Below are 25318 nucleotides of genomic sequence, written 5' to 3'. Positions count from 1 at the left end.
TAACAAAGAATGAGCATTTGGTGGTATTGTTTAATAATCTAAGCATCATGTACCACTGTTCCACAAGCGATATTGGTATCACATAAACCTCAACATCGAAAATATCCGGATGGTGTGTGAGTGTGTGTGTGTGTGTGTGTGTGTGTGTGTGTGTGTGTGTGTGTGTGTGTGTGTGTGTGTGTGTGTGTGTGTGTGAGAGTGTGTCTGTGTCTGTGTGTTGTGTTGTCGCAGGCTCAGAAAGTAGAGTTACATTGCTGCTCATGTTCCAGATAAAGGAAAACAGAAAGAAGTTATACCAAGAAAGATGCATCCCAACATCAGTGTTTGATGTCATCCAAAGCTGCACTACTTTTGATGACACACATCGGATGTCGGTGTGTGAAGCAAAAAGCAGACTGGAGGAGACCTACGATCGTTACGTCAGCTCCAACGGTAAACCAATATGTCTTCCGACAGTGTATGGTTTCCCTCTCTGTGAGGACAAATAGAATATCACAGTTTGATATTTAAAACTAGCATATAACTTACACATTATTTCACTATTCAAAACAATACAACATAAAAACGAGATATTGATTGCCAGCAAATAAAGGTAGATCACCATACTAGGGAACATGGGGACTTACAGTACTTTTGCTATCTGCATAGCCCCAAGCTGGATTTACATCATCCCTACAGCTATTGGCGATTTTAACAAATTTAGCCTGGAATTTAATGAACATATATTCTACGATTAAAAATGTGGTCGGGTTAAATATACTTTGAAAGATGTGGTCTTATCAGGAGGACAATAATTTTAAATACTTTAACCCCTTTGAAGATACAGCCACTAACAATCCCACAATCTACCAATTATAAAATACCATTGATCTGTTTACAAAACATATCATTCAAGAAATTTCTAACAATTTTATTTCTTTTAAAGAAAACTATTAAACGGTATTTAACATCATTAAAAATATCCTTCACTGTTTTCACACTGAAATATTGATCCCTTGTGATGTAAAAAATTAATATTGTCAAGCAGAACATGCTTGATCGTGATTATCCCATGATACCAAATGGAGCACCCTCATCTTTTAATATTTTCTCATGAGACAACGTTACTTGATGACGTCTTCCAATCTGGACGGGCGACCAAGTAGGTGCAACCGATATTTGGCTCTCTTTGATTTTATATAATTATATCTACTTAGGTGCCCCTTTTTTTTACTTGATTGGCAGTTTTGTAATCGGAGTATGGGAATAAGAAGTAGTGCCACAGATTTGTAGAGTGCTGCCTTAGCAACAGAATTGGTCACTGCGTTACCGGAGTTTCCAACATGGCTGGGTAACCAACAGAGAACAGAGTCGTATTTGCCAGTAGATTACATGTATATGTCAATCATTTCGATTAAAAGAGGATGTTTACAATATTTCGGTTTCTGTATGCTATGGTCATCGATATGAACACATATAACATTATCTGTCGTTTGTATTAATTCGTATGCAGTAAGACTTCAGCGCAAAGTGTTTAAAGAACAAATAAACTTTGTTTTTTTGTACTCTTTTAACTATTACATATGAAAGATTTGTGGTTCGACTTATGCGGAACACCAAATTCATTCTTAAAAAACTTGTGGTTAATTAATACCGAGCGATTAAAAGTTGCCAAAAAGTCGCCTGCTTCACTCTCGCCCGCCAACGAAACCACAGACAGGTTACGTAACTCTGTCGCCAGAGCACTACAGTGACGTCATATGAGGAACGATTTTCAGTTAGTTGTATAGAAAGTGTGTAGCACGCTCATCATTTTGATGAGTTCTCGACATCAACGACGACATGCAGAATCGTTGCTTTGTCGTCAATTGCTCCGAGGTGTCGGGCGATGGTGTCACCATGCACAGATTTCCGAAGGACCCCGCAGTTCGTGCTAAATGGGTTATGTTTGTGAGTGCGAAGCGAGCGTTGTGGAAGCCTGAAATGATATCTTACTTGTGTTCAGATTGCTTCACGGAAGTTAAGAATCAAAACTACTTACTAGTTGTAGTAAAATATGCATATGATTGATGACCATAAAGATTTTCCATGAAACAACTTGTAACATAACGATTACTTCCTCGGAAGCGAGGTTCTGGTCGAAGTAAAAATAATATTGTAAGTAGTATTATATTGACACCCACCTCGCTGCCACGAGAGAAATTGTTAGGTTATAAGCTATGTCATGCAAAATCCTATTGGCCATCAATCAAATACATATTTTACTACCAGTAGAAAGTAGTTTTGATTTTGTAACTCGGTGAAAACAAACCTAAATAGCATTTATCCTCAGACTGGCGGATGTTCGCGACAGGGCGCCGCCATTTTTGAAAATCGTAAAGTGACGGGCTAAAGTCTGTTAGAATTAATGAGATTATGGTTTATTTTCATCAAGTTAGAAAATCAAAACTACTTTCTACTTGTAGTTAAATATGTATTGAAATCATAACCAAAAGGATTTTGCATGACACAACTTATAACATAACGATGTCTTCCACAGAAGCGAGGAGGGGGTCGAAGTCACAAAACTGCGCGATACATTTCTTGCTATATACACATAGTTAACGTCCACTCACAAGTATGTAGATACTAGTCACTGTACGTCTTTATGTTTGGTCTTATAATCCTAATTAGTTGATTATCATACTTGTATGCATTTTGAAACTAAATGAAAAGCAGACGATCTGCTGATACTTATAGTGAATTTATAACAGAACTGTAAACAGTTTATAGTTTGCCAATGTGAATCATAATTCGCACACACACCCTAGCGTATGTTGTCTGTCTCATTACACTTCACGGCGAAAACAATGATTCTGTTGAATGCTACGACAAATGAATAAAAACAAAATGCAAATATTAAAATTAAAACAGATTAAAGTTATAGGAACAATGTCAGGCTATTAACTTGTTCGAGGAATGTATCCATCAATATCCACAAAACCGAGTGATATGCCATTCATCTGCAGCTGTTTCAAGTGATGTGTCTTTTAACAGTTTAATATACGAAAAAGTGATAAATTTTGTCAGGTATTTCACATTGGTGTATAGTCTCATTGGTCACCCAAGATAGCACACCTGGCAACTAATTGCATAATGTCCACCTTTCTTTAAAAACAGTAATTTAGTTAGCTAATAATGGGCAATCAATCAATGTATTGCCGGTTAATCCTTTGAAAGAAAGAAGTTGTTTTTACGCAGACACCGACACGACAGAGTGTATTCAGTATAGATTAGTAAATCTACATACATAAACACTACCTTTTGACAATTCCGCTGTATAAGATAAAAGTAATTAATCAATCAGCGTGTTATCTGTTAATCCTTTGATCGATGTTGAAAATGTTGAATATTTACTCCAGACACAAGAAATGCCAAATGGGAACCTTTGTCGCGTAATCAGAGTGTGTTACAACTAATTATGCCTGTTATAAATTCATTAACTGACCATCAAGTGAATGCTGACAAATAACGTGTAGGTTTATACCACATAACACGGGTTACAACAAGGGAGTACTAATTGCTGTATTGCATGTGAAAACTTATGGGCCGACTGTTTTGAGAATACAAACAGATTTTTACATGACATGATTAAATATCGAGGTAAAAATACACAGAAATGGGATCAATTTGGATCAGTCATTATACAAATAAGGCCTAACGACACCAAGCGATTTTGACAGAATCGTCTATGAAAACAAGTTGTAACTCGGAAACTAGGCAAAGCAGGAGACAAAATTAAATGACAGTAGATTGTGAGAACATATAGCTTTCATTTTCCACAATAGTTGTCACGATTTCAGGTTTATAAAAAAAAAATTGTCAACTCACCGGTATGAAGGTCAATATTAATAAGACTAAAGTTATTGTTTTCAGGAATAGCGGGCCCCTTAGACAGTATGAAAAGTGGTTTCTTAATGGGCAAAGGCTGGAAGTTGTCTCATACTACAGGTACTTGGGTATTGTGTTCACTCCTAGGCTAGTTTGGACTAAAGCTCACACTAATCTTGCTTCTCAAGCCAATAAAACCCTTATGGCTATCTATAGATATCAAAAAAGAGTAGGTCTTTTTAAAGTATTTGATGCTATTGTTAAACCTATTCTTTGTTACGGTTCAGAAATTTGGGGTGTTACCCATTGTAAAATCATTGAACAAATCCAGATAAAGACATGTAAATATTTCTTAAAAGTTGGTAAAAATACATGCAACAATATGGTTCTTGGTGAATGTGGCAGATTCCCTCTTCAACTTACTTATATGTCAAGGGCAGTTAAATATTGGTGTAGACTTTTAACTCTTCCAAGTTGTAGATTACCTCATCAGTTTTATTTAATGCTTAAGTCTTTGGATGAATCTGGACGGACGACATGGGCATCTCATATCAAGAATATTTTATTAAGATTTGGGTTTGGCTTTGCTTGGATTTCACAGGATATTGGAGATATTGATGGTTTCATTTCTGTTTTTAAGCAAAGATTGTCTGATAATCTTTCACAAGATTGGTACTCATCCCTACATAGTACAACCAAGTGTTCTAATTATATTCTTTTCAAGTCCCTCCTGAATGTTGAAACTTATCTCAGTTTAGGTATTGCCCCATATTTAAGAAATTGTTTAACAAAATTTAGATGCGGTAAATTTAAACTTAGTTCTGAGACCGGTAGATATAACAATGTCCCTTATTATTCAAGATTCTGTCATTTTGCTACAAAAAATAATCTTAATTTAATTGAAGATGAAATACATGTTTTACTTTATTGTAAAGCCTACTTAGATATAAGGAATAAGTTTCTGGGTAAATATTTGAAACATTCTATTTCACAACACAGTTTTATAAACATAATGACTTCAAAAAACATAAATGTTATAAATAATTTGTGCCTATTTTTATATAATGTTGGGAAAATAAGAGATTCTGATGTTTTTATGTAAAACCAGGGAAAATCTACAACATTAGATAGTCTCCCTGGTAAAACGCATGTAACTTTTTATTATATTTATGAATGTATTTTGGGCCAGTGGCCTATTACTGAATAAATGTCTGTCTGTCTGTCTGTCTGTAAACAAGATAATTTACCCCCTGAAATGTAGATGAATTCTGCATCGGCCCTCATATCTATTCCTCATATGACGTCACAGAGACTCCCCGCTCTGATTGGTTGAAATTTCGTTCGCGGGTGAGAATTGTGCACTGTTGTCAAAAAAGTCGATTTTTTAAGTTAATTAAAGACCGAAGTGAGTAGTTTTAATGACGGGGTTTCATTTATAGCGATGCCAGTTAGTGAGTTATGTATTTGTACCCCCCTAGAGTATATGTGATCTCTAACATAGATTACCCGTACATTTTTTGTGCATACATTTTTCATTATCATGTCATAAAGCCTGTTTGTATGTTTTGTACATTGTGCATTTCTTGCTATTTTGTTTTGGAAGATGTACCTGAAAAGATATCTTCCGTGACACCAGACATTTTGTTTCCTGGACTTGACAGAACATCCTATCAGGATCTCCCTAACGAAGTAGGTGTCCAAACTTTCTGTGTTCTCATAATGACAAATAATGCCTTTTCTGCAGCACACCGTTTTTATAGACATTATATTTTACATATATCATAATCCTGTTGGTATTTCTAATACAAGAAACAATCAAGGTCAATTTAAAGTGAAACAATATGTTTCAGGATATCAAGAAATTAATATTGTATTTTTCAGGTTTCAGAAAGAGACGATGGTTATCGTACGTTCCTCCTGACATCTTATCATACTTTGAGGCCACAATAATGATATGTCTATACATCATCATCATCATCAAATCTCTACTGATTTGTCTTTTTCCTGTTATTTCATGTTATCAAATCATTTAGTCTCATTCATATACTATTTTGAGCAACAGTATACAAGATATACGAAATATGTTCCAGTCCGTTTTTGAATCTCCTTTTTCTGATCCGGAAACAGTAAATGAGATAGGTTTGGTTTGGCTGATCCAGCAAGTCCACGTATCTGTATACATTAGCATGCATTGTTTACCGCAGTTACATATACCTAAGCATGAAAATATGAAAATGACTGCATCGCCCTTGAGAAGAATATCACACGTTAAATTACATTTGTGACGTCATTCCATTGTCTGTTCGCTCCATTACTTTTCAGGAATGGAGCGATGTGTACCAGTTTCAAAATAAAACCTTCATTTTGTCATTTTGACATTTAATTTTGATGACAGAAATATTCCCAATACTTAGAATGTAATTTAAGTAGGGTAATATCCTCGTAACTCTCCATTCCTTAAAAATAATGTGCCTCGGCCCCTCCGGGGCCTCGGCTCCATTATTTTTAAGGAATGGAGAGTTACTCGGACATTACCCTCTACTTAAACCCAAGTGGGTAATCAAATACGGGAAGAGCGAATGCCAAACAATTAAGCTACCCCCTGACTACATCGTCTTGGTACTATCTATGGGATTAAGAGCAATAATTATCTGCAGTAGTTTCCCTTGACGAACCATAATCTGCACATGCTTGTCATAAATACCTTAATGTTATATGTCTTTATAACAGATGATGCAGTTCATGACTACCAAAACTTTAAAGAAAGTCAAACCTCCTCGTCAGTAGAAGAACCGTTGTATGAAGAATTGGGACCCAAGGAAGATGTGGGTTTTCTGGTAAGGAGAATCACTTTTCCCTCTGTATTGCCGTCTGTGCAGAGTTGCAATGTACCATTATTTCACATCCAGGATCCTTCAGCTCGAACCCAAACATAGTATCTACCTAAAAAACTGAAATATACTTGTCGAATATTCAACAACGACCTGAACACACATTTGATTCCATTTAGTGTCGATATTAGTTGTCACTGTAGTAGCCCTATGATGTGAAGTAAATTGAAATGTTCATACCATGTACATCAAACGCGTGCCATTACAAGATGGTTTATTATCGGAAATTAATCTGCCAGTTCCGGTACATTTTTTTCTTCAAAAATCACTTACTTTGATGTAATCCCTTCCACACAAGCATATGTTCCGTTATTTTGTCTGCTGTATACCATTGACTAAATAAAGAGATTACAATATCACTATTTATTCCCTCATACGATTCTTAGCTGAAACCAAACCAGTGGAACAAGTATAAGCTACGCATCCGTTATATACAACAATCGTATTTACGGTCTTAACAGTTAATCCACCAATAATATTATTGTGTAGACAACATGATTAACAATTATGATTTCGCCTCTCCTTAGAAATAGAAAGATGCATATATATAATAACAATCCCATTTGTAGCAAAGGTACATTTCAATTCACAGGTGTACGACTTCCCAACTGGACACTGTGTTTCCTTGAGCAACGTGGTGGACGTTAGGAGCTTCGGCCTCTGGTCTGTGAAGTACATTCGCTGTTTAAGTGCAGTAGCAAAGACGTTGTCTCTTCTTCATCAGCGAAACTGGGTCCATGGTTGTCTGAGTACAGATAACATATGGATATCTGATACTAAAGATGATGGCGACTACAAGGTGAGGGCGGCATGCATTAAGGTTCATGCTGCCATCCTATGTCCTCAAAGATATTTTATGGCATTTACATAGTGTACGCAATTTTATATATCCACGCAACTAATACATGCTCAACGTGCTGGGGTTTTTCCTCCATCATTGGTTGTCAATCTCAACGGCGCTTCGTATTATCAATCTCAACTCTCTGAGGAACATACAACTTTTGCAGCCACTAGGCGCACCATGTTATTGCGGCTTTCCCTTCCCTACGAGGTACCCACTGACAGCTGTGTGGACTGGAACACATAGTTAAGGTACTAGGTACATAGATAGATAGATGCACGTATTGATGTGGCCACCATCTGGTCATTTACCAACGGATACGTGGGTTCTTTTAAGTGCACAGGGTTGTGTGTTGTACACTAGGGGCTGTGACAACACTCAAAGAGTCTTCACACAACGTTTACTCCAAGCTTTTTACACCCGGTCACAAGTGGGTTCGATCCTGGCACCTCAAGCTCACTAGCGCCTTAGACAGCTCTCCCACCAAGCCCAAAGACATCTGGTTGACACCAGCAAATGCTTATATTTAGTGATGAAACTACTAAGCTGATCTGGAAATAAGAAGGGTCACACGAGAGGGCGCCGCAATTAGACAAACCGATCTCCCGGCACTAACGCATGACATAAAACTTTGTTCGTGGGTTCGAATCTCCGCTCTCCAAGGATTAGCCCCATTTCGAGCTTTTCCTAAGGCTGACAAGTATAACAAATATAATCCTCTACAAATTTAACACAGCATCAAATCCCCTTACTGTTTTGCCCATCTCAACACATTAAATCAATTTTCCGATAACAATTGCTTAGTGACTCCACCAGATAAACCTCTTAATTCTCTTCAGCAACCAGAGAGAAATAAAAAAAATTCCTCCCGCTTGCTAAGGTGCTATCCTCATGATATCCTATCATTTCTTGAATTTCAAAATTTTATAGAATAGTTGTCATGTCGTTCAACAAGATAAATGTGATATTTGACAAAAAAACAACCTCACTATCTCATCTGAATTTGCACCTAACAAACTTCCCTCTCTTCATGTCACAGGTATATTTCTCCGACCTTGGGTACATGCGAAGATCATGTAACATTGAGGATGGGGTGATTGCTGATGAAAGTTTTGTTGTCCCACAGGATGAACATGTGTACAGAAGGTAGGGTCTTGGACTTCATAAACTTTGTCATTTTATGGCGATTTATTGATAACAGGTTCTCAAATTTCAGGATATCAGTACTATAAGAGTCTCAGTGCCTATCCACTTCGTAGCAGCAATTTGCTATACAGAGTAGTTACCATGTTCGTTGAGTTTACCCAAGTGGCCCTTACTGCATCTCATTCTTCTTACATTCAGGGGCGGTGGGAGAGCTTAGTGGTTAAAGCGTTCATTCTTCACGCTGAAGACTTCACGTTCGAGCCCCTACCTGCGTACAATGTGTGAAGCCCATTACTTGTGTCACCCGCCGTGATATTGCTGAAATATTGTTAAAAGCGGCGTAAAACTAAACTCACTCCCTCTTCTTACATTCAGTTTACAGTCACTGTAATATAAGACAGCGTAAAACCTACTCGTAACATATTCGCCCTCATTAAAAAATGTTTGATATAGCTTCGTCCCTACTGATACATCATTTGGTTTTGCCAGATCATCTCCTGAGGTAATACGAGATGGTACCTACTCATGGGCGAGTGATGTCTTCAGTTTTGGTCTGATCCTGTGGAGTGGCTTCTCCAACTTTAGCTCCTACCATAATCTAAAGGATCTAAACAAACTCGAGAGTATTCCAAAAGATCAGGTAACTTCATTGCTGAACAGCATTTATTTTCTATTTGTCGTGATGCACCGTCCTGTGTCAGGCATAAGCTCTGCTAATGATGTCTGGTTGATCTGACCCCTTTTGTCATCGTTGGTTTCATCAACGGCATGTTTTGCACAAACATTACACTGCCGTACACTAACTACCCAGAATTAAAACATTACTTCAACCATCTACTCAGCTATTGTGATCAGTTGTTGTGTATCCAACACCCCCAGATAGGTGTTAAACATTAGCCTGCTGATGATCTTCTTTCACAGTTATATGAGTACCTGACCACTACATCTGGAAATCAGATTCTTCCCAAACCGGCTAAGTGTCCGGATTCAATCTACTCTCTCATGCTTCTCTGTTGGAGTCCCGAACGACATGAACGACCACGGATGACTATTGTTCAACAAAAACTCTTGGAATCCATCAGGTATTTGTTCAAAATAAAAACTTTGCAATCAACATTCGTATAACCACATTTTTGTATATTCTACTTTTCGTCTATTTTGTGTACCATATGTGTTTTAAACGATTCTTAATATTTGCAAGTGGATTTAGATACTGAATATGCTATCATACACAATTATTCCATTCCAAATGTCGGGATTGGAATCAAACATGAGCAGGTCCTGATGAACTTCATCCAAGCCATCATCTTGATATAAAACCAGTGTCAATTTTGTCTACCTCAACCGTTTGAAATTCTCCTTTCGAGAAGATGGAATAACCTGAATTGCTCTGCCCATTTGCCATTACTTTAACATTGTGCATGTTATTTCAGTGATGAAGTCAGTCCCTGTCAAGATCGGGATCAATATGATTCTGTCGTTACTGAAGGGCAATCAAGTGAAGATGATCTTTATGCCGATCCTGATCCTGATCCATATTACACAGAAACCAAAGTGTCAAGTGGCCATAATACTGTGGCGGAATGTTCAGAGATTAATAGGTTACCTTCGTCATTTTCTCCTGCAACACAAGCAGGCGGCAGCACAACAGCCCTCCATCAGGAAAAGTTAAAAAGGCAAAGCCCCAAGACATCCCAAGCTCCGGAGACCATAGCGTCTGGTGACTATGACGAAGTGGAGAATTCCTCCTTACAACATGATGGGTCGAGATCGTCCTATATTTCATCAACAATGGAAGACTCAAATGTGTTGGTTAACAGAGAAACAGCTTTACGTCAGGAAAATGCAAAAACGCAAAACACATCACAAGTTTCTTTTTACCAGGCCAATCCTTCAACCCAAACCATTACCAGACAATGAGAAACAGGGAAAAGGCATGCACTTACAGAAGTTCCTAACGGGATCAGCAGCACACCTGAACGGCACACAGGACACAGCATGTGACCAAATACCACAAGTTGGTAAGTCAACTTATGTTTCCCAATTGAACCTGGAATCTTTACCTCAAGACTCGATATCCGTCTGCAGCGAAGCTACACAGTATGAAATGTTTAATGACTCAACGTATATTGTTGAGAAACCGAAAAGGAATGAGAAGCCACGCCTCCCTCCGAAGCCAAAACATATGCTTCGGAAAACGCAAGTTGCATCTTCAAGTGATGATCAACCACATGTTTGTGAAGAAATATATGACTGTGGGTACTCTGTACATACAAGTATTCAAGGACCTTCTGGAAACAGACCAGAATCACGGCAACCATCAAATCAAACTGAACTGAAATCCCACACTGTGCCACGTCGTGTAGAAAATGCCGATCGACCACCTTCGCCCCAAAGTCCTCCACCACTACCACAACGTCCGCCTCCACGACGGAACAGTGAAAAAAGTAACAGTTGATGGAACAGCTCAGGTCGATCCTTTTTGTGAAAAATAACCTTGTGTCATGAAAACTATTTTGGGGGTCCAAGGACCTCATCCATCTGTAACCTACCTCTGTAGGCTACCTCAGGTTTACCTGTTCGAAGATACATGAACCAATTGTCAAACTATTTCCAGTTAGCATTGACTAACGAGCATTTGTGACAAAATATTTCCAACTTATTTTACTTTCCATTGAATCACTTATTTTATACATTTTCTGACGTTTGTATTTCACTATATTCTTGTTATATATATATCATCAATAGAATTGATATTTGGCAGTTTCGAGGTTCATAGCTTTACTCTCTCTCTCTCTCTCTCCATGTGTGTGTGTGCTACGATACATAGAATGTACTGTTCTTAGAGTTAAAGAAAAAGATATATGTATCTATACTATAGATCTGGCGATCCATGCGCCCAGGTCAACATATTGCCTCAATGCAAGTCGGAGTTGTAGGCAATAGGTTTCTTGCACGCGTAGTTGTAATGTTATATGTGTAGTGTGTGTATCAGTTGTCTTAACTTGAGTTGGGAACAATGTATTCACCTCGAAATAATTTACGTGTCACAAATGCTTCTTTTTGTTGTTTTTCAAATCCACACTCCATGCTGTGTTCATAATGGTGTAGTGAAGAGTCAATGTTTCAAAACACATTTGTGTTAAAGTTACCAGAAATACCTTTGATAGCCTGTAACAACTTAACCAATAATTATCTTTCTTAAGTATATTGATAACACATTGCCAAATACTTTCTTAAAATGTACTTTACTTTTCTGGATTATCTTGTGGCGTGTGGCTGTAAAAACCCTACTCGTCACTGTTCTGTGATCGGCCGATCGCCTCCTGTTCTGTTCCTTCGTGTTCATTGGGCCATCGCTAGAAAATGTGTTTTCAGTAAATTATATTCTCCAGCATCGTATTCTCTCATCATGTGTTCGTTTGATATATGTCATGTCTTATGTGTATGCAGACTCCAAGCCTGCTGCAAGTGTTTTGGTAGCTTTGATTTTCAAACAGCAGCGGGACTATTTAGTTCTATGTAGATATTTTTCATGTATTTATAGTCATTTAGCCACTTTGCTCATTGTACATAACTGTCATCTCCTATGTGTATGCAAAAATCAAGCCTGATACAAATGTTTTCATTTCCACACAGGAGCGAGATTATTTAGTATCATGTAGATATTTTTCAGGTACATGTATTTATAGTCATATTAGTCACTTTGCTCACTGTACATATCCTCACCACAAAGATTTGCAAACTTGTAATTTAAGAAAAATTACAAAAATATTTCTGTGAGTATATTTGTCAAAGGGAGATAATCGGTATGTAATCTTTTTTTATTTTTCTGTATGGGCAAATTGCAGTAAGTACGTCCTGTTATAGTGGCGTGTAACAGTGCTGAAAATTTGGCCTTGGGTTGTGCATTGTGTTAGCGGAATGACACACTTACGTTTCCTTGCAATGATGTTGATTAGGTAGAGTGATGAGGTGTCTGGCATTGTGGTCTGTGTGGTGAAATGGATCAGTGAGTGAGTAAGTCAGTCAGTTAGAATTTGATGTTACATCGGAAATATGTATATTTTATTTTTAAAAAGTTGTCGAAAGACAGTACGACAACAACATTATCTCATATTTTTAAGATTAGTTTGTGGATATGTTAAATGACAAACATAATATATAAAGCGGCTGGAGATTGCTAGCAACCAAAGTGAGGTCACCATATGCATACTTGGTATCGTGGGGACTCCTGTTTCCTGCACAGCTGTCCTGCAGGATACTTTTACTATCCCTTCAGGTGCTAGTGATTGATCGATTGTCATGAGTGAGTGAGTTACCATTTTAGTCACATTGGCAGTATTTCATTCATATCGTGACTAAAACAAATGATACAGAAATAAGAAATAATGCATATTTTTATACTACTGGAATAAAATTTCTAATACGAAAAGATGATAACATGATTTGTTGTGTGTTCCTTAATCACTGTTTAACTGTTGACAGGATAATATCGAAATCTGTATGATTTGACATAAGGCATCGTGAGATGTGGTGTCAAAAGTCAGTTCACAATATTCAGTATCGTGTGCATCGTCTATGGGCGTTGATGCTGGCTTGACAACGACGCATAGACTACACTAAGCGATTGAGAAAAGCTTGGGGAATGCTTTCCCATGTCTGTACCAACGCTTGTTCAGGTTTTTCTTGAACAAATAGAACTTTGCATGAAAAGCGCCCCAAATGTGCTCGATAGGGGACAGGTCCAGAGAAACAGCTGGCCAGGGAAGTACTGGCATGTTCTGCTGTCTGTGGAAATCTGCCACAACACGAGTGGCACGTGGACGGGTATTATCTTGCTGAAGCATGAAGTTACGTCTCTGTTCTTGAATCAACGGCTGCATATGAGGCCCAAGAACCATATAGCAGTATCGCAGACCTATCCGATTGCCATTGACAATGACAAGTTGTGTCCGACCATGACCACGTGATGGCTCCCCATACCGTAATGCTCTCGCCACCAAACTGTCGACGTTGAACAAGCATACGTTGATGTCTGCATACCGTCCGTACATCCTTGCCCTGCCTTCTGAGCTGTCCAGATGAAATCACGACTCATCAGTGAACAAAAGACCATCCTAATTTTGTTTTTTGTACCGTAGATGCTGTCTGCACCAGGCAAGACGTGCCTATCGGTGACGTTCGAGCAAAACTGGACGTATTGCAGGCCATTGAGGCCGGATGTTGTGCTCCCTCAGTCGGTTCCGTACAATCCTGGTACTGATTGGACTTTAGCCAGGAAGGGTCCGAGCAGGCAAACTGGCAGTCTGATGGGTCAGCCGAATGTGGTTGTCTTGCTGACATGACGTCACACGTAGACGGCCGATCCGAGGCAAAGCTCTCATGTTCCCATAATGTTGAAAATATTCCCCATAGATATGGGATTGTGTTTCGATGGACACCCAAAGGTCTGGCCACTTCATTTTGGGCCCTTCCAGTCTCCAGCATACCCACGGCGCGGAGATTTTCTGTTAGCCGTGGCATGACAATTTTTGGCATTACATAGATGGAGGAGGATGTTCTTATTCCCTTCCCATTATGTATTAGAAACAACGTTTAATGTATGCTGTGCCTTCAGGCATTTATTTTCATAGATTTTATGTCAACTGATAATCGAAAGAGAGATAGCGAGAGATGATTAATCAACTGGTTATTCTGTTGCAGTTTGCATAATAAATATACATGGCCAGCTTTCTAACGACATTAACATCCGTTGATGCCAAAAGCATGTTATATTTATCATGCATAACGCAGGATATAAATTTTTTAGTAAGTATAGATTTCTCACGCAGTGTTTCATACTGGACACAAACCATCAAAAGTGGTATTCATTTTCGTTTTAGCCTTCAGTACACACAGTGCATATCCTTTTATCTACCGGAATATTTACGTATCTGTCTGTTTCTGTTTTCAGTCCATGGGATCTGCAAAGAAATTGCGCCATGGCCACGTGGAATTTTGCAATTGATAATCGTTGGAGATATAATTCCGTTCCAAAGGTATCTTTAAAGAAAGTCAATTCTTTTCTGAAGACCAAATACTGTGTCAAATATCAAAATGACATCGTCGGCTAACAATAATATGAACAGTTCAATCATCTCTGGATAAAACTGGATACAGGGTTTACACGTGGATTCAAAAGGCATGGGCTAAGTGCGCGTCCCTCTCGTACATGCAAATCACAGTCAAACATATTCGAATACATTTTATTAGACTTAACACATGAACGTACTCGATTGTATATAGCTTGAACTCCGTTTAACAGTTTTGGAGACACCCCTCTCTTTATCAGCGCTAACCATGCAACTTCCTCTTTTTAATTTTGGCTGCTACGGAGCACACCCCTGGTATAGTACCCTAGCAGCCCAGTTTGCTCCATTGGTCAAAGAATCATGTCACGTACTTCTTTGAAGTGTTTTGGTGTGGAAGCTCGGGGATGCGGGATTAATCTGAAGGCAGATGATCCGCACCCCTTATGTTTATCATGCCGCCACTGCTCTCGGTCGTCGCCTTGTGCTGCGTACAAAGGATTGGACACCGGAGCAGTGGACCCAGTTGGAGAGGTGCGTTCGAAAGGCGTCGCGGAAACGGGAGCTTCGTTCCAAGCGACTTTCCGAACGCCGTCTCTCAAACGGGAGCTCTTCGTCGTCGGCGACGGACCTTTCTCCGACGTGGTGGCGGGTGTAGGGGCCCTCAGGGCCACCTCCCCGCTGCCCGGGACCTCCGGATTCGTCCCAGACGTCACTGACGTCCCCGACTTACCTGTGTCTGACATCATCCTTGGTGAACTCACACCTTTAACTTCGCACTATTAAGTCTTACCGCTCTGAGATTTGTACCACAATACGCCAAAGCGGGGGTCCCGACTTCTCGGGGGATCCAGTCCTGAGAGATCTAATGACGTCAATGTCTGCGTCCGCGGTGTCAAGACAGGTGACTCCCGAATGGGATGTATTCTTAGTCCTCGAAGCTTTGAAGAAAGCCCCTTTCGAGCCAATGGAGACGGCAGTGTTACGGCTTGTTTCTTACAAAACAGCCTTCCTCACGGCTTTGGCTAAGACTCAGAAACCACAAGAGTGTTTAGCTCCGATTACACTCCCTTCTCTCTCCAATACCTTGCAGAAAGAGGATTCGAATCGCTTACTTTGTCCTGTACGCGCCCTAAAGTGGTATATCCACAGGGTTAAACCCCTACGGACTACACAGAGAAAGTTGTTTATTTCCTACTCAACGGAAGGTAGAGAAATTGCAGCAGCCTCTTTCTCTAAGTGGATTAAGGGCACTGTCAGGGTAGCCTATGATCAGGCAGGTAAATCCGACCTGCTGACCCCTCACACGAATGAAATCACACGAATTAAGGGCTATCTCGGCCTCACTAGCATTCGCCTCCTCAGTCTCTTTTTAGATGCTATTATGACGGCGGCTTACTGGAGACAACCTTCCACTTTTGCGAGATTTTATATCAGAAACGTTGCTACACAGCGAAACGGGTGTAAACGTCTTCCCCTCACAGTAGCACAGAATCTATTGCTCTGTTAATGACGATGTCGATATTTCTGTGAGTTTGGAATATTTGTCCTCCCGCAATATTGAGTATATTGCGCTGTGGTTGCAGTGTTAGTGTGTTTATAGTAATGTTATATGGGCTGCTTTTATGGGTACCAATAACATTGTGCTCCTTAGTGCCATATATGTCATTTTCCCTTAACGGGGATTGGAGAAGAAACTTCTGTATACCCTTCACGGGGTGGAAGTCATGGTAACGGCCAGACCGACCATCTTGAAGATTTACAAGATACAAGGTGAGTAAATTTTCCTTCTCTATTATTGTGCACTGAAGTTCCCTATGTTCTAGGGGAGGCAACTCCTACCAGGTCGGGCTGACCTGCCCCGCATGGGTGGCAATGTCAAGGCCGGGTCAGCATGACCGCAGGTATTTTTCTTCGCTTTACAATACCTCTCCTTATATTGGCGACTTGTCAGGACGAGGCTCGGTTCCCGCCGTCCGCTATGACAAAGTCTCATGATATTAGGAGTAAGTATTGTAAAAAAAAGGGGGAATTCCATAGTAATTCCTGTTTTGATGAAATACTTACTAGTAATATCATAATTCCCACCCTCCTTCCCCACATTGGGAAACTTATTTTCCGAGTGTTGAGCAACGTTCTAACAAGGACGGGCCTCTAGGAGTGGTAGGGTTACAGGTTATGGTTTAGACATTGAGGAAGTTGCATGGTTAGCGCTCGTATTTATAGAGATCGTGACGTCATCTGGAGCGTGACGTCACCCGCCATGGACGAGTGGTGGTTGCCCCGAGCGCAGCGCTAGAACCAAATGGCTGTGAAAATCTTTACGTTTGTTTCCCGGTTTCGGGTAACAAATTTCGTGTATTTGGCTAGTATGGGCAAATTGAAAAGAACTCATGATATTACTCGTAAATATTTCATAAAACCGGATTTACTATGGAAATTTCCCTATCTACACCTCGGTGCGCATGACTGTGATTTTTTTGTATGCGATTCGGAGCATTGGTTTAGGAGTTATGTTTGGTACAAAAATCGGCGGAATAATAAATAATAATAATAATAATCCGAACGATTACAATAGGTATCCTGCCTAGAGGCAAGGAGCCCTAATAATATTAACAAATAAGGCATTAACAAATCAAAGGAACTGTGGAAGAACTTCACAATTAATTTGTCAGCACCTGCCGGTTTGTTACATTTCAGACCCTTCACTGCTTCCTCAACTTCATCTTCAGCAGTTGGAGAATCGAGGATGGATTGAGTCATGTCATCAAAACCTTCGCCAATGTATAAATCTATACTTTCATCGTCAACTAAGTCACCAGTTAAATACATGTATATTCATAAAATGGTTGTACAACTGTGTTATGGATATATTGGGTCGATGTGATGAACTTTGTGAAAGTCCTTTGACCAAAACGTTTTTCTAACAAAGCGTTACAAGAACTAATAGTATGGTTATGCTTCTTATCTCTCACCACTGATGTATACTTGTTTCTTGCCTGTATATACTTCTGCAAAAAAACTGGATCCTTATGAGACCGGAACACAGATAACAGCCTATTTCTCTCACAGCTATAATATTCACATTCTTTATCAAACCAGACCTGCGACGTTTTCTTAAGATTATTACAAGATCGTTTCATACCGTTTGCAACATTACAGATGGCATCAGTAAACACTGTGAGTGCTTTGTCAATATCTGAAAGTATTAATTCTGAAAAGGCGTCGAACATGCCCAAACAATCATCAGAAAGTCAGTTGTCTCTGAATGAGTCCCGTTTAGTTACGTCCCACACATAACGGTAGTCACAAGGTTCACGTGCATCATGAGACTCAGAGTCGGCCGGTTCATTGTTACGTGACTACAATGAACACACGAGCAGAAGGTGGGCGGGGTCTGACCAAGTTGCAATGTCAAAGCGTCGACAGAGTGAAAGCAGCGCTCCACCACATACGGTAGTCAATGAAACTTGCTCCAGGGGCACCCATAAAAGTAAAGTCATCAATACCTAAGTCAGTAACACAGCGGCCATTATATACTGAGTCAAAAAAGAAACTTCACCTACTTCCTTCAGGGCACTATAACAGAACAAGAGATGGTAAGATGGTTAAATTGTGATTATTTCATTGCTGAGATCTGTGTGATGTACTCGATACACTGACAGTGCCATAATCAGTTCCATTAGGCTACACCGCCGTTCCAAAACATGGGTATACAGAATGTCAAGTCACAAGAAAATAAAAATGCGAAATTTCTCAGTTCAATATCGTGTATGGCCGCCCCACGCATTCACCACTACCAAACACCGTCTCCTCATCGACTGCCTGATGCTTGTGAACACGTGGTTGGGGATTCTGCGCCATTGCTCTTGCAAGGCAGCGCCAAGTTCCTGCAAATTGTGAGGTTGGTTCCTAAGACCACGAAGCTTTCTCCCAAGTGCATCCCAAACGTGCTCTATTGGATTAAGGTCAGGGGACCTCGATGGCCAGACCATGACGTTGATTCCAGCGTTTTGAAGGAAGTTTCGTGTCAACATCGCGGTATGCGGCCGAGCATTATGATGCTGGAACTGTAGATCTGGGCCATGAGCCGCCATGAAAGGAACGAGTTCAGGGGTGAGCACCTGGTCACGGTAAGCAGCAGCTGTGAGGTTTCCGGGGATGACCAGAAGTCGGGAACGGTTGTTCCCACAGAAAGCACCCCACACCATGCAACTTCCGCCCCCGAATCTGTCGACTTCCTGTACACAACATTAGGCATACCGTTCACGACGTCGTCTCCAGACTCTATGCCTGCCGTCCGCGAATCTGAGGGTAAGCCTGGATTCATCGCTAAAGACGACTCGATTCCAGTCTCTCTAGGTCCATCGGAGGTGACGTTGGGCCCACAGCAGATGTTGACGTTGATGAAACGGCGTCAATATTGGCCCACGATATGGACGTCGAGAATGGAGATTGGCAGCCCGCAACCGATTTGGAATGGTCTGTGAGGACAGTCGACCTCTAAACATCTCAGCCCTGGTTCGTGTAGCCGGCAGAAATCTGTCCCGTAGGTGACATAGGACGATTTGACGGTCTTCTGCTCGTGACGTCACACGTGGACGACCCGACCTTGGGCGATTAGAAGTGGTGCCAGTTTGTTGTAGACGACCTCGCAAGTCATACACAGTACGACGGCTCCCATTGCTCTTGCGACGTCAATAACTGATCTTCCTGCTTGCAAAGTGCCAACGGCACGTTCACGTTGCATATTTGACAATCTTGGCATTTCAAGTACCGTTAGAACTGTGTTTTTTTCAATTCTTGACGCCAATGCAAACACGTGCATATGAAGAAAACTTCGATGCGAAGATCACGTGCAAAACCTGATTTGGCACTAACGTCATTTGCACGACGAATAGATGGGTTTGAGTGGGTTTTGCTAACGCTTTTCTAGAGTCGAAAGATAGGGATCCCATTTCGGATACATAGATGTATCATCAGAGAAAAATTATTCATTATTTTTCAAATTACATTTTGTGAAGTTTCTTTTTTGACTCAGTATAGATAGACAAAGCAAAAGCTAAGCCGAAATTAAGTAACTTGGTCCCTGCTTTTTTTAGAATTTACCTAAGCAATGCTTTAGATTAAGTTTATCAAACAGATAGCTAAGTCATCCAAATCCAGTCTCTCTGCTATGTCATCATCTATGAAATCACTGGCTGTCACCACCAATCAACATATACAAATCACTCCAGTCTTGTAGTGAGTGAGTTAATATTTAACGTCACATCGGCAATTTTTCAGCCATATCGTGACGAGAACATACTTGACATTGAATGGAATATATGTACATTATAAAACCCTGTCGACGAAGGACAGTAAAACAACTAGAATATCACAATTACAACTAAAACTAGAGTAGAAAGTTAGCACTTTTTGGACAATACAATATAAAAACAGGCTATAGATCGCCAACAACTGAAAGTAGGTCACCATACTAGGGACCATGGGGACTTACAGTACCTTTGCTACCTGCAAAACGGCGGATCTTTGCCTTTTAACAAATATTCATGAGTATACCTTGTATGGCCAATACGACATCGTCGCATGATGACCTCTTTAAATCTGGACTGACAACCCAGGTAGGTGTAACCAATATAGGGTTTTCTTTCATGTAATTTGTTAATACCTTCTTGGGTGTCCCACTTCTTTTGCATCAGATTCTGGATGTAGGTTCTAATGTTAGCTTTGTAATCAGAGTATGGAATAAGAAGTGGTGTCACAGATTTACTTAGTGCTGCCTTGGCAGCAAGATCAGCCATTGTATTCCCAGAAATACCAACATGGCTGGGTAACCAACAAAAGACGATGTCGCATTGGCCAGTAGCAAGCTCATTATACAATTCAATAATTTCTATTAAAAGTGGATGTTTACAAGAAAGATTTTTAATAGCCTGAAGACACGACAGAGAATCGGAAAAGATTATGTATTGTTTATATTTGCGGTATTTATTAATATATTGAAGAGCTGTTTTAATATGGCGTTTGCTTCTGCTGTAAAAATAGAGCTGTTACCCGGTATTCTAGAAGATATTGTTCTGGATTCAATGAACTTGGACCCATGTGTAAATAAGGATTATATGTATTATATTTACTTTTTACTTGATTATATTCTTGTTTATATAGTAATGCATTATTTTCTGATTTCTTAAACTTTGTCAGAGTTTGGTCAACTTCAGGCCTCACCAGTTGCCAAGGAGGAGAAGGAAGAAGACGGGAAGGAGATATGTTTTGCAGCTCATTGCCGGCAGCAAAAATGAATGGTGTAAATGTGCCCAAGAGGCGGAACAAGAGAAGACTTTTTGTTGTACAGATCCTCATAAAGAGGATTGAAAACACAGTTACATGCAGGATTAGACTCGTTAGAATAGAGTTTTGTTATAGACTGTAATGATAATTTTATACGACGTTGGTTAAGGGTTGGCTCATCTGCCTCAACATAGAGACTGTCAACAGGAGAAGTTCTAAAAGTTCCAAGCCATAGTCTTTGACCTTGATGGTGGACAGAATGAAGAATTTAAGGTTACTTTTGCAGGCTCCACCATATACGATGGAGCCATAATCAAGTTTAGAACGGACCAATTACCGATACAGATGTAGGAGGGTAGATTGATCCCCTCCCCACGTAGGACTTTCAACAAGTCAAGCGCCTTCAGGCATTTGTTTTTGAGATATTTGATATACGGAATAAGAGTTAAATAGGAGTCGAAAATTAGACCCAAGAACTTGTCCTCGTCGACAACCTTGAGTGGAGTACCATTTAAATTTAGTTCTGGGTCCTTATGCGGCTTATATTTTATACAGAAGTGTATACAATTAGTTTTTGACTTAGAAACTTTAAACCGTTTTCAAGACACCATTTATGTACTTTGTTTAAACACAATTGTAGCTGCCGTTCAATAGTATGCATATTTTACCGCGACAAGAAATACTAAAATCATCCACAAACAGCGATCCATCGATTGAATCATTTAAAGCCTTAGACAAACTATTTATCTTTATACTAAAAAGTGTGCTGCCTTGTGGGACACCCTGATCCTGATTGTAATGATCAGACAGGTTAGAACCAACGCGGACTTGAAATTGCCCGTCAGTTAAAAACTTGGATATCAATTGAGGCAAACGGCCTCGCAATCCAAAATCGTGTAAATCCTTTAAAATCCCATGTTTCCAAGTAGTTTCATCTTCTTTTTCTAAATGGAAAAAGATCGACACTGCATGTTGTTTTTGAATAATGGCATTTTTAACAAAGGATTCAAAACGCTCTAAATGATCGGTGGTACTTGTTTTTACGGAAACCATATTTAATATCCGTTACAAGGTTATTGGTTTCCAAGTAGTTATTTATCATGCGTTCCATGGTCTTGCAAACACAGCTAGTTAGTGAAATCGGTCGATAATTCGAAGGATCAGTATGGTCACGTTCAGGTTTAGGGATGGGAACAATAAGAGCATCGCACCATGAAAAAGGAACTTTTCCAGATGTCCAAATATAATCGAAAATGGTTAAGAGGGTCTTCTAAACATGATTCCGGTAAGTGCTTCAGATGTTGATAATGCATGTTATCTGTAGCAGTATCGTAAGCCTGGTCAAGAGCAGTATGGAGCCAGTATGGAGCTCATGAATAGAAAATAGTTGATTGTAATCTTCCCCATTATCTGAATTGAAATTAGTAGTTTTCTTTTCCTGTTCCGTGCCTTAGCATTTTATTTTTTAAATTTATTTAAATTATGGACCATAGGATGGCGCCGGAAATAATTCTCAGTTTTCTTCCGTGCCTTCCTAGCCTGTTTGCACTCATTGTTGAGCCATGGTTTTCGGATGTGTGGAATTGCAGAGGATTTGGGTATACACTCATCAGCTATATTATTGAGTTCATCACAGAAATCTTTTATGGCATCAGGAACATCTATAAAAAGTTCAGGTTTAAGTCTGTTACAACATAGAGTTTGATATAAGTGCCAGTTAGCTTTTCTAAAGTTCCATTGAGGATGGGATGTTATCAGATGGGTTCACTGGCTTTAATACTGTTGGGAAATGGTCACTTCCATAGAGATTATTATTGACTGACCATTCAGATTCATTCAATAGGTTTGAATCTGTAATTGATAAATCGAGAGCTGAATAAGTCCCTGTGCCAGGATGTAAATATGTGTTGGAACTGTCATTATATATGCCTAAATCATTATCTGAACAAAACTCTTCCAAAAGTTTACCTTTAGCATTAGTATTTGTGCCACCCCCTAGTCGGTTGTGGTCATTTAAGTCTCCCATGATTATACAGGGTTTTGATAGTTGGTCATAAAGAGTTTGAAGTCTTCTGAAGGGTTGAAGACGGAGAGATATACAAAGAGCATAAGGTTAATGCAACGTGTAAAGCGAGTCACACTGCAACTGCCTGAAGATTAGAAGTAAGTGTAATAGGGCTATAGATAACATTCTGTTTGACTAGGATTGAAGATCCTCCAGTGGCCCTATCACCCGGAGGTGAGAATTACTGATATGCATTGAAGTGACGTAGGTCAAAAGCATGTGTCTGTTTTAAATAAGTCTCCTGCAGACAGAATGCTGAGGGCGTACAGTCCTGGATTAATAACTGTAGCTCATTGTAATTATACCTTACTCCTCTGCAATTCCACTGTAAGATATTATTGGAATAAACTATCATTTCGGCGGATTTATTAGGGATCTACCCCGCACTTTTTGGGAGGGCAACAAGCTTTATGCCCTATAGTGGACGTTTTCGGACAAGTCCATGTCCTCAAGTGATCCATATTTGTTGTAAAGGTTGAATTTATTGTCAGACCCGTTTGGGGCTCTGCCACTTTGGTTGTTTTTTTTTAAGAATCAGGCTTAGGTTTATACTTGTCTCTAGTAACGTGAGGTAAATTAGAGAGCGATTGAGTCTTTGAGGTGGACTGAGAGGATGCGTCATGGTCAGAAACTTGCCCTGACTGAGACTGAGACAGGCCAGAAAGCGGTTCTCCTGTTTGAGTCGAGATTTCAGTTGAGAAACGGTTTTCACCCATGTCAAGTTTGTTTGGCAGCTTGAAGATGATTTAGGTACTTTAGGGGTGCCTCAGACAGTGCCCTGGTTTTTGAAGCATATGTGTCATGTAGGTCGCATCTTTGAACAAGTTGTTTCGCTTTGACAAAACAATTATTTTGAGTACATTTGATCTGGTGCTTCCAAATCGGACACTCTTTAGAGAAATAGGAATGGTCTCCTGAACCATTGGTGCATTTCTTATAATTACTGTCACCATCTTCTGTTGTGTGTGCCTTCTCACCACAGTGAGCACACACAAGAGACAATGTGCAGGTATTTAAACCATGACCATACGTTTGGCACTTGAAGCATCTCAGTGGATTTGGTATATATGTCTCTACTTTGATGTGACAGTAACCAGCCTTTATTGACTTTGGAGCAGTAAGAGTGGAGAAAGAAAACAGATAAGTATTGGTTAGTTGGGTTTCATTATTTTTCCGGGTTGTGAAGCGTTTAACTTATATAACACCTTGTTCTTTCATTTCGGAGACAATATCTATTTCCAACATGTCAGTAAAAGTCTATTAACCTGCTGTCAATTTGCTGGTGTTAAGCGTTCGGTGAGCAGAGACTGACACGGGAATGCCGACAAATGAGTCAGTTGTCAGGAGGTTGGTTGCCTGTTGTCTCTTACTACATTCAACTATACTAGCCACATAAAGAAACTGTGCATTGTGAAAATATTTTCCCAGTTGATAAGTATGATAACAATGTCAAAGGTACATATAAACTTTAATGGAGGGATCATGAGACCATAACAAGTCGGGAGAATTTCAATTGAAAAGTCAATCACAATGACGTCACGAGTCCACAAGCGGGACAGGGGTCAAACGACCCTGTCACAAGCTCAATAACGGGTATGTCCACCATCGGCATTGAGAACAGCAGTGCATCGACGACGCATTGAGCCTATCAAATGTGCAAGGAAGGCTTGTGGGATGTCACGTCAGATTCTCTCAAGTTCTGTTGCAAGGTCAAGGACGTTATCTGGCGGATGAGGAAGACGGCGAAGACGTCGATCCATCTCGTCCCAAACATGCTCTATCGGGGAGAGATCCGGTGAATTTGCAGGCAAAGGCAGTAAGTCAACGTTGTGGTGTTGCAAGAAATCCATAGCAACCCTTGCCGTATGAGGGCGGACATTGTCCTGTTGGAATGTTAACCCAGGGCCATGACGTTGCAGAAAAGGAATTGCCACAGGTCGAAGAATCTGATCCCTGTAGCCCACACCAGATAAGTTGCCCTGAACAATCACCAAAGGAGTTCTTTTGCGTGCTGTTATTCCACCCCAAATCATCACGGAACCACCACCAAAGCGATTCCTCTCCAAGACACAGGCCTGTGCATAACGTTCTCCCACGCGTCTATAGGCACGTTGACGTCCATCACTGTGGGAAATGTTAAACCTGGATTCATCTGTAAAAACAA

The 25318-nt window shown here is 40.0% G+C and overlaps 1 protein-coding gene across 4 annotated transcripts in view; it reads left to right on the top strand.

Moving 5' to 3' along the window:
* The window catches only part of LOC124272612, a 138189-nt gene that overhangs the window by 54954 nt on the left and 57917 nt on the right, over positions 1-25318 (top strand). For 2 of the 4 annotated variants that reach the window (XM_046707813.1, XM_046707811.1), the window contains one exon: positions 10161-11399. The exons of the other annotated variants lie outside the window; for them this stretch is intronic. In XM_046707813.1, the coding sequence (XP_046563769.1) occupies positions 10161-10647 (487 nt within the window). In that variant the 3' untranslated portion in view covers positions 10648-11399. Of the gene's footprint in view, positions 1-10160; positions 11400-25318 lie in introns of those variants that run through there. 4 annotated transcript variants of the gene reach the window in all.

This window comes from Haliotis rubra, unplaced genomic scaffold, assembly GCF_003918875.1.
Source record: "Haliotis rubra isolate DU_JTF1 unplaced genomic scaffold, ASM391887v1 Scf171, whole genome shotgun sequence".
NCBI lineage: Eukaryota > Metazoa > Mollusca > Gastropoda > Lepetellida > Haliotidae > Haliotis > Haliotis rubra.
The sequence above is the reverse complement of the archived record's forward strand: the minus strand, read 5'-3'. Positions and strand labels throughout refer to the sequence as shown.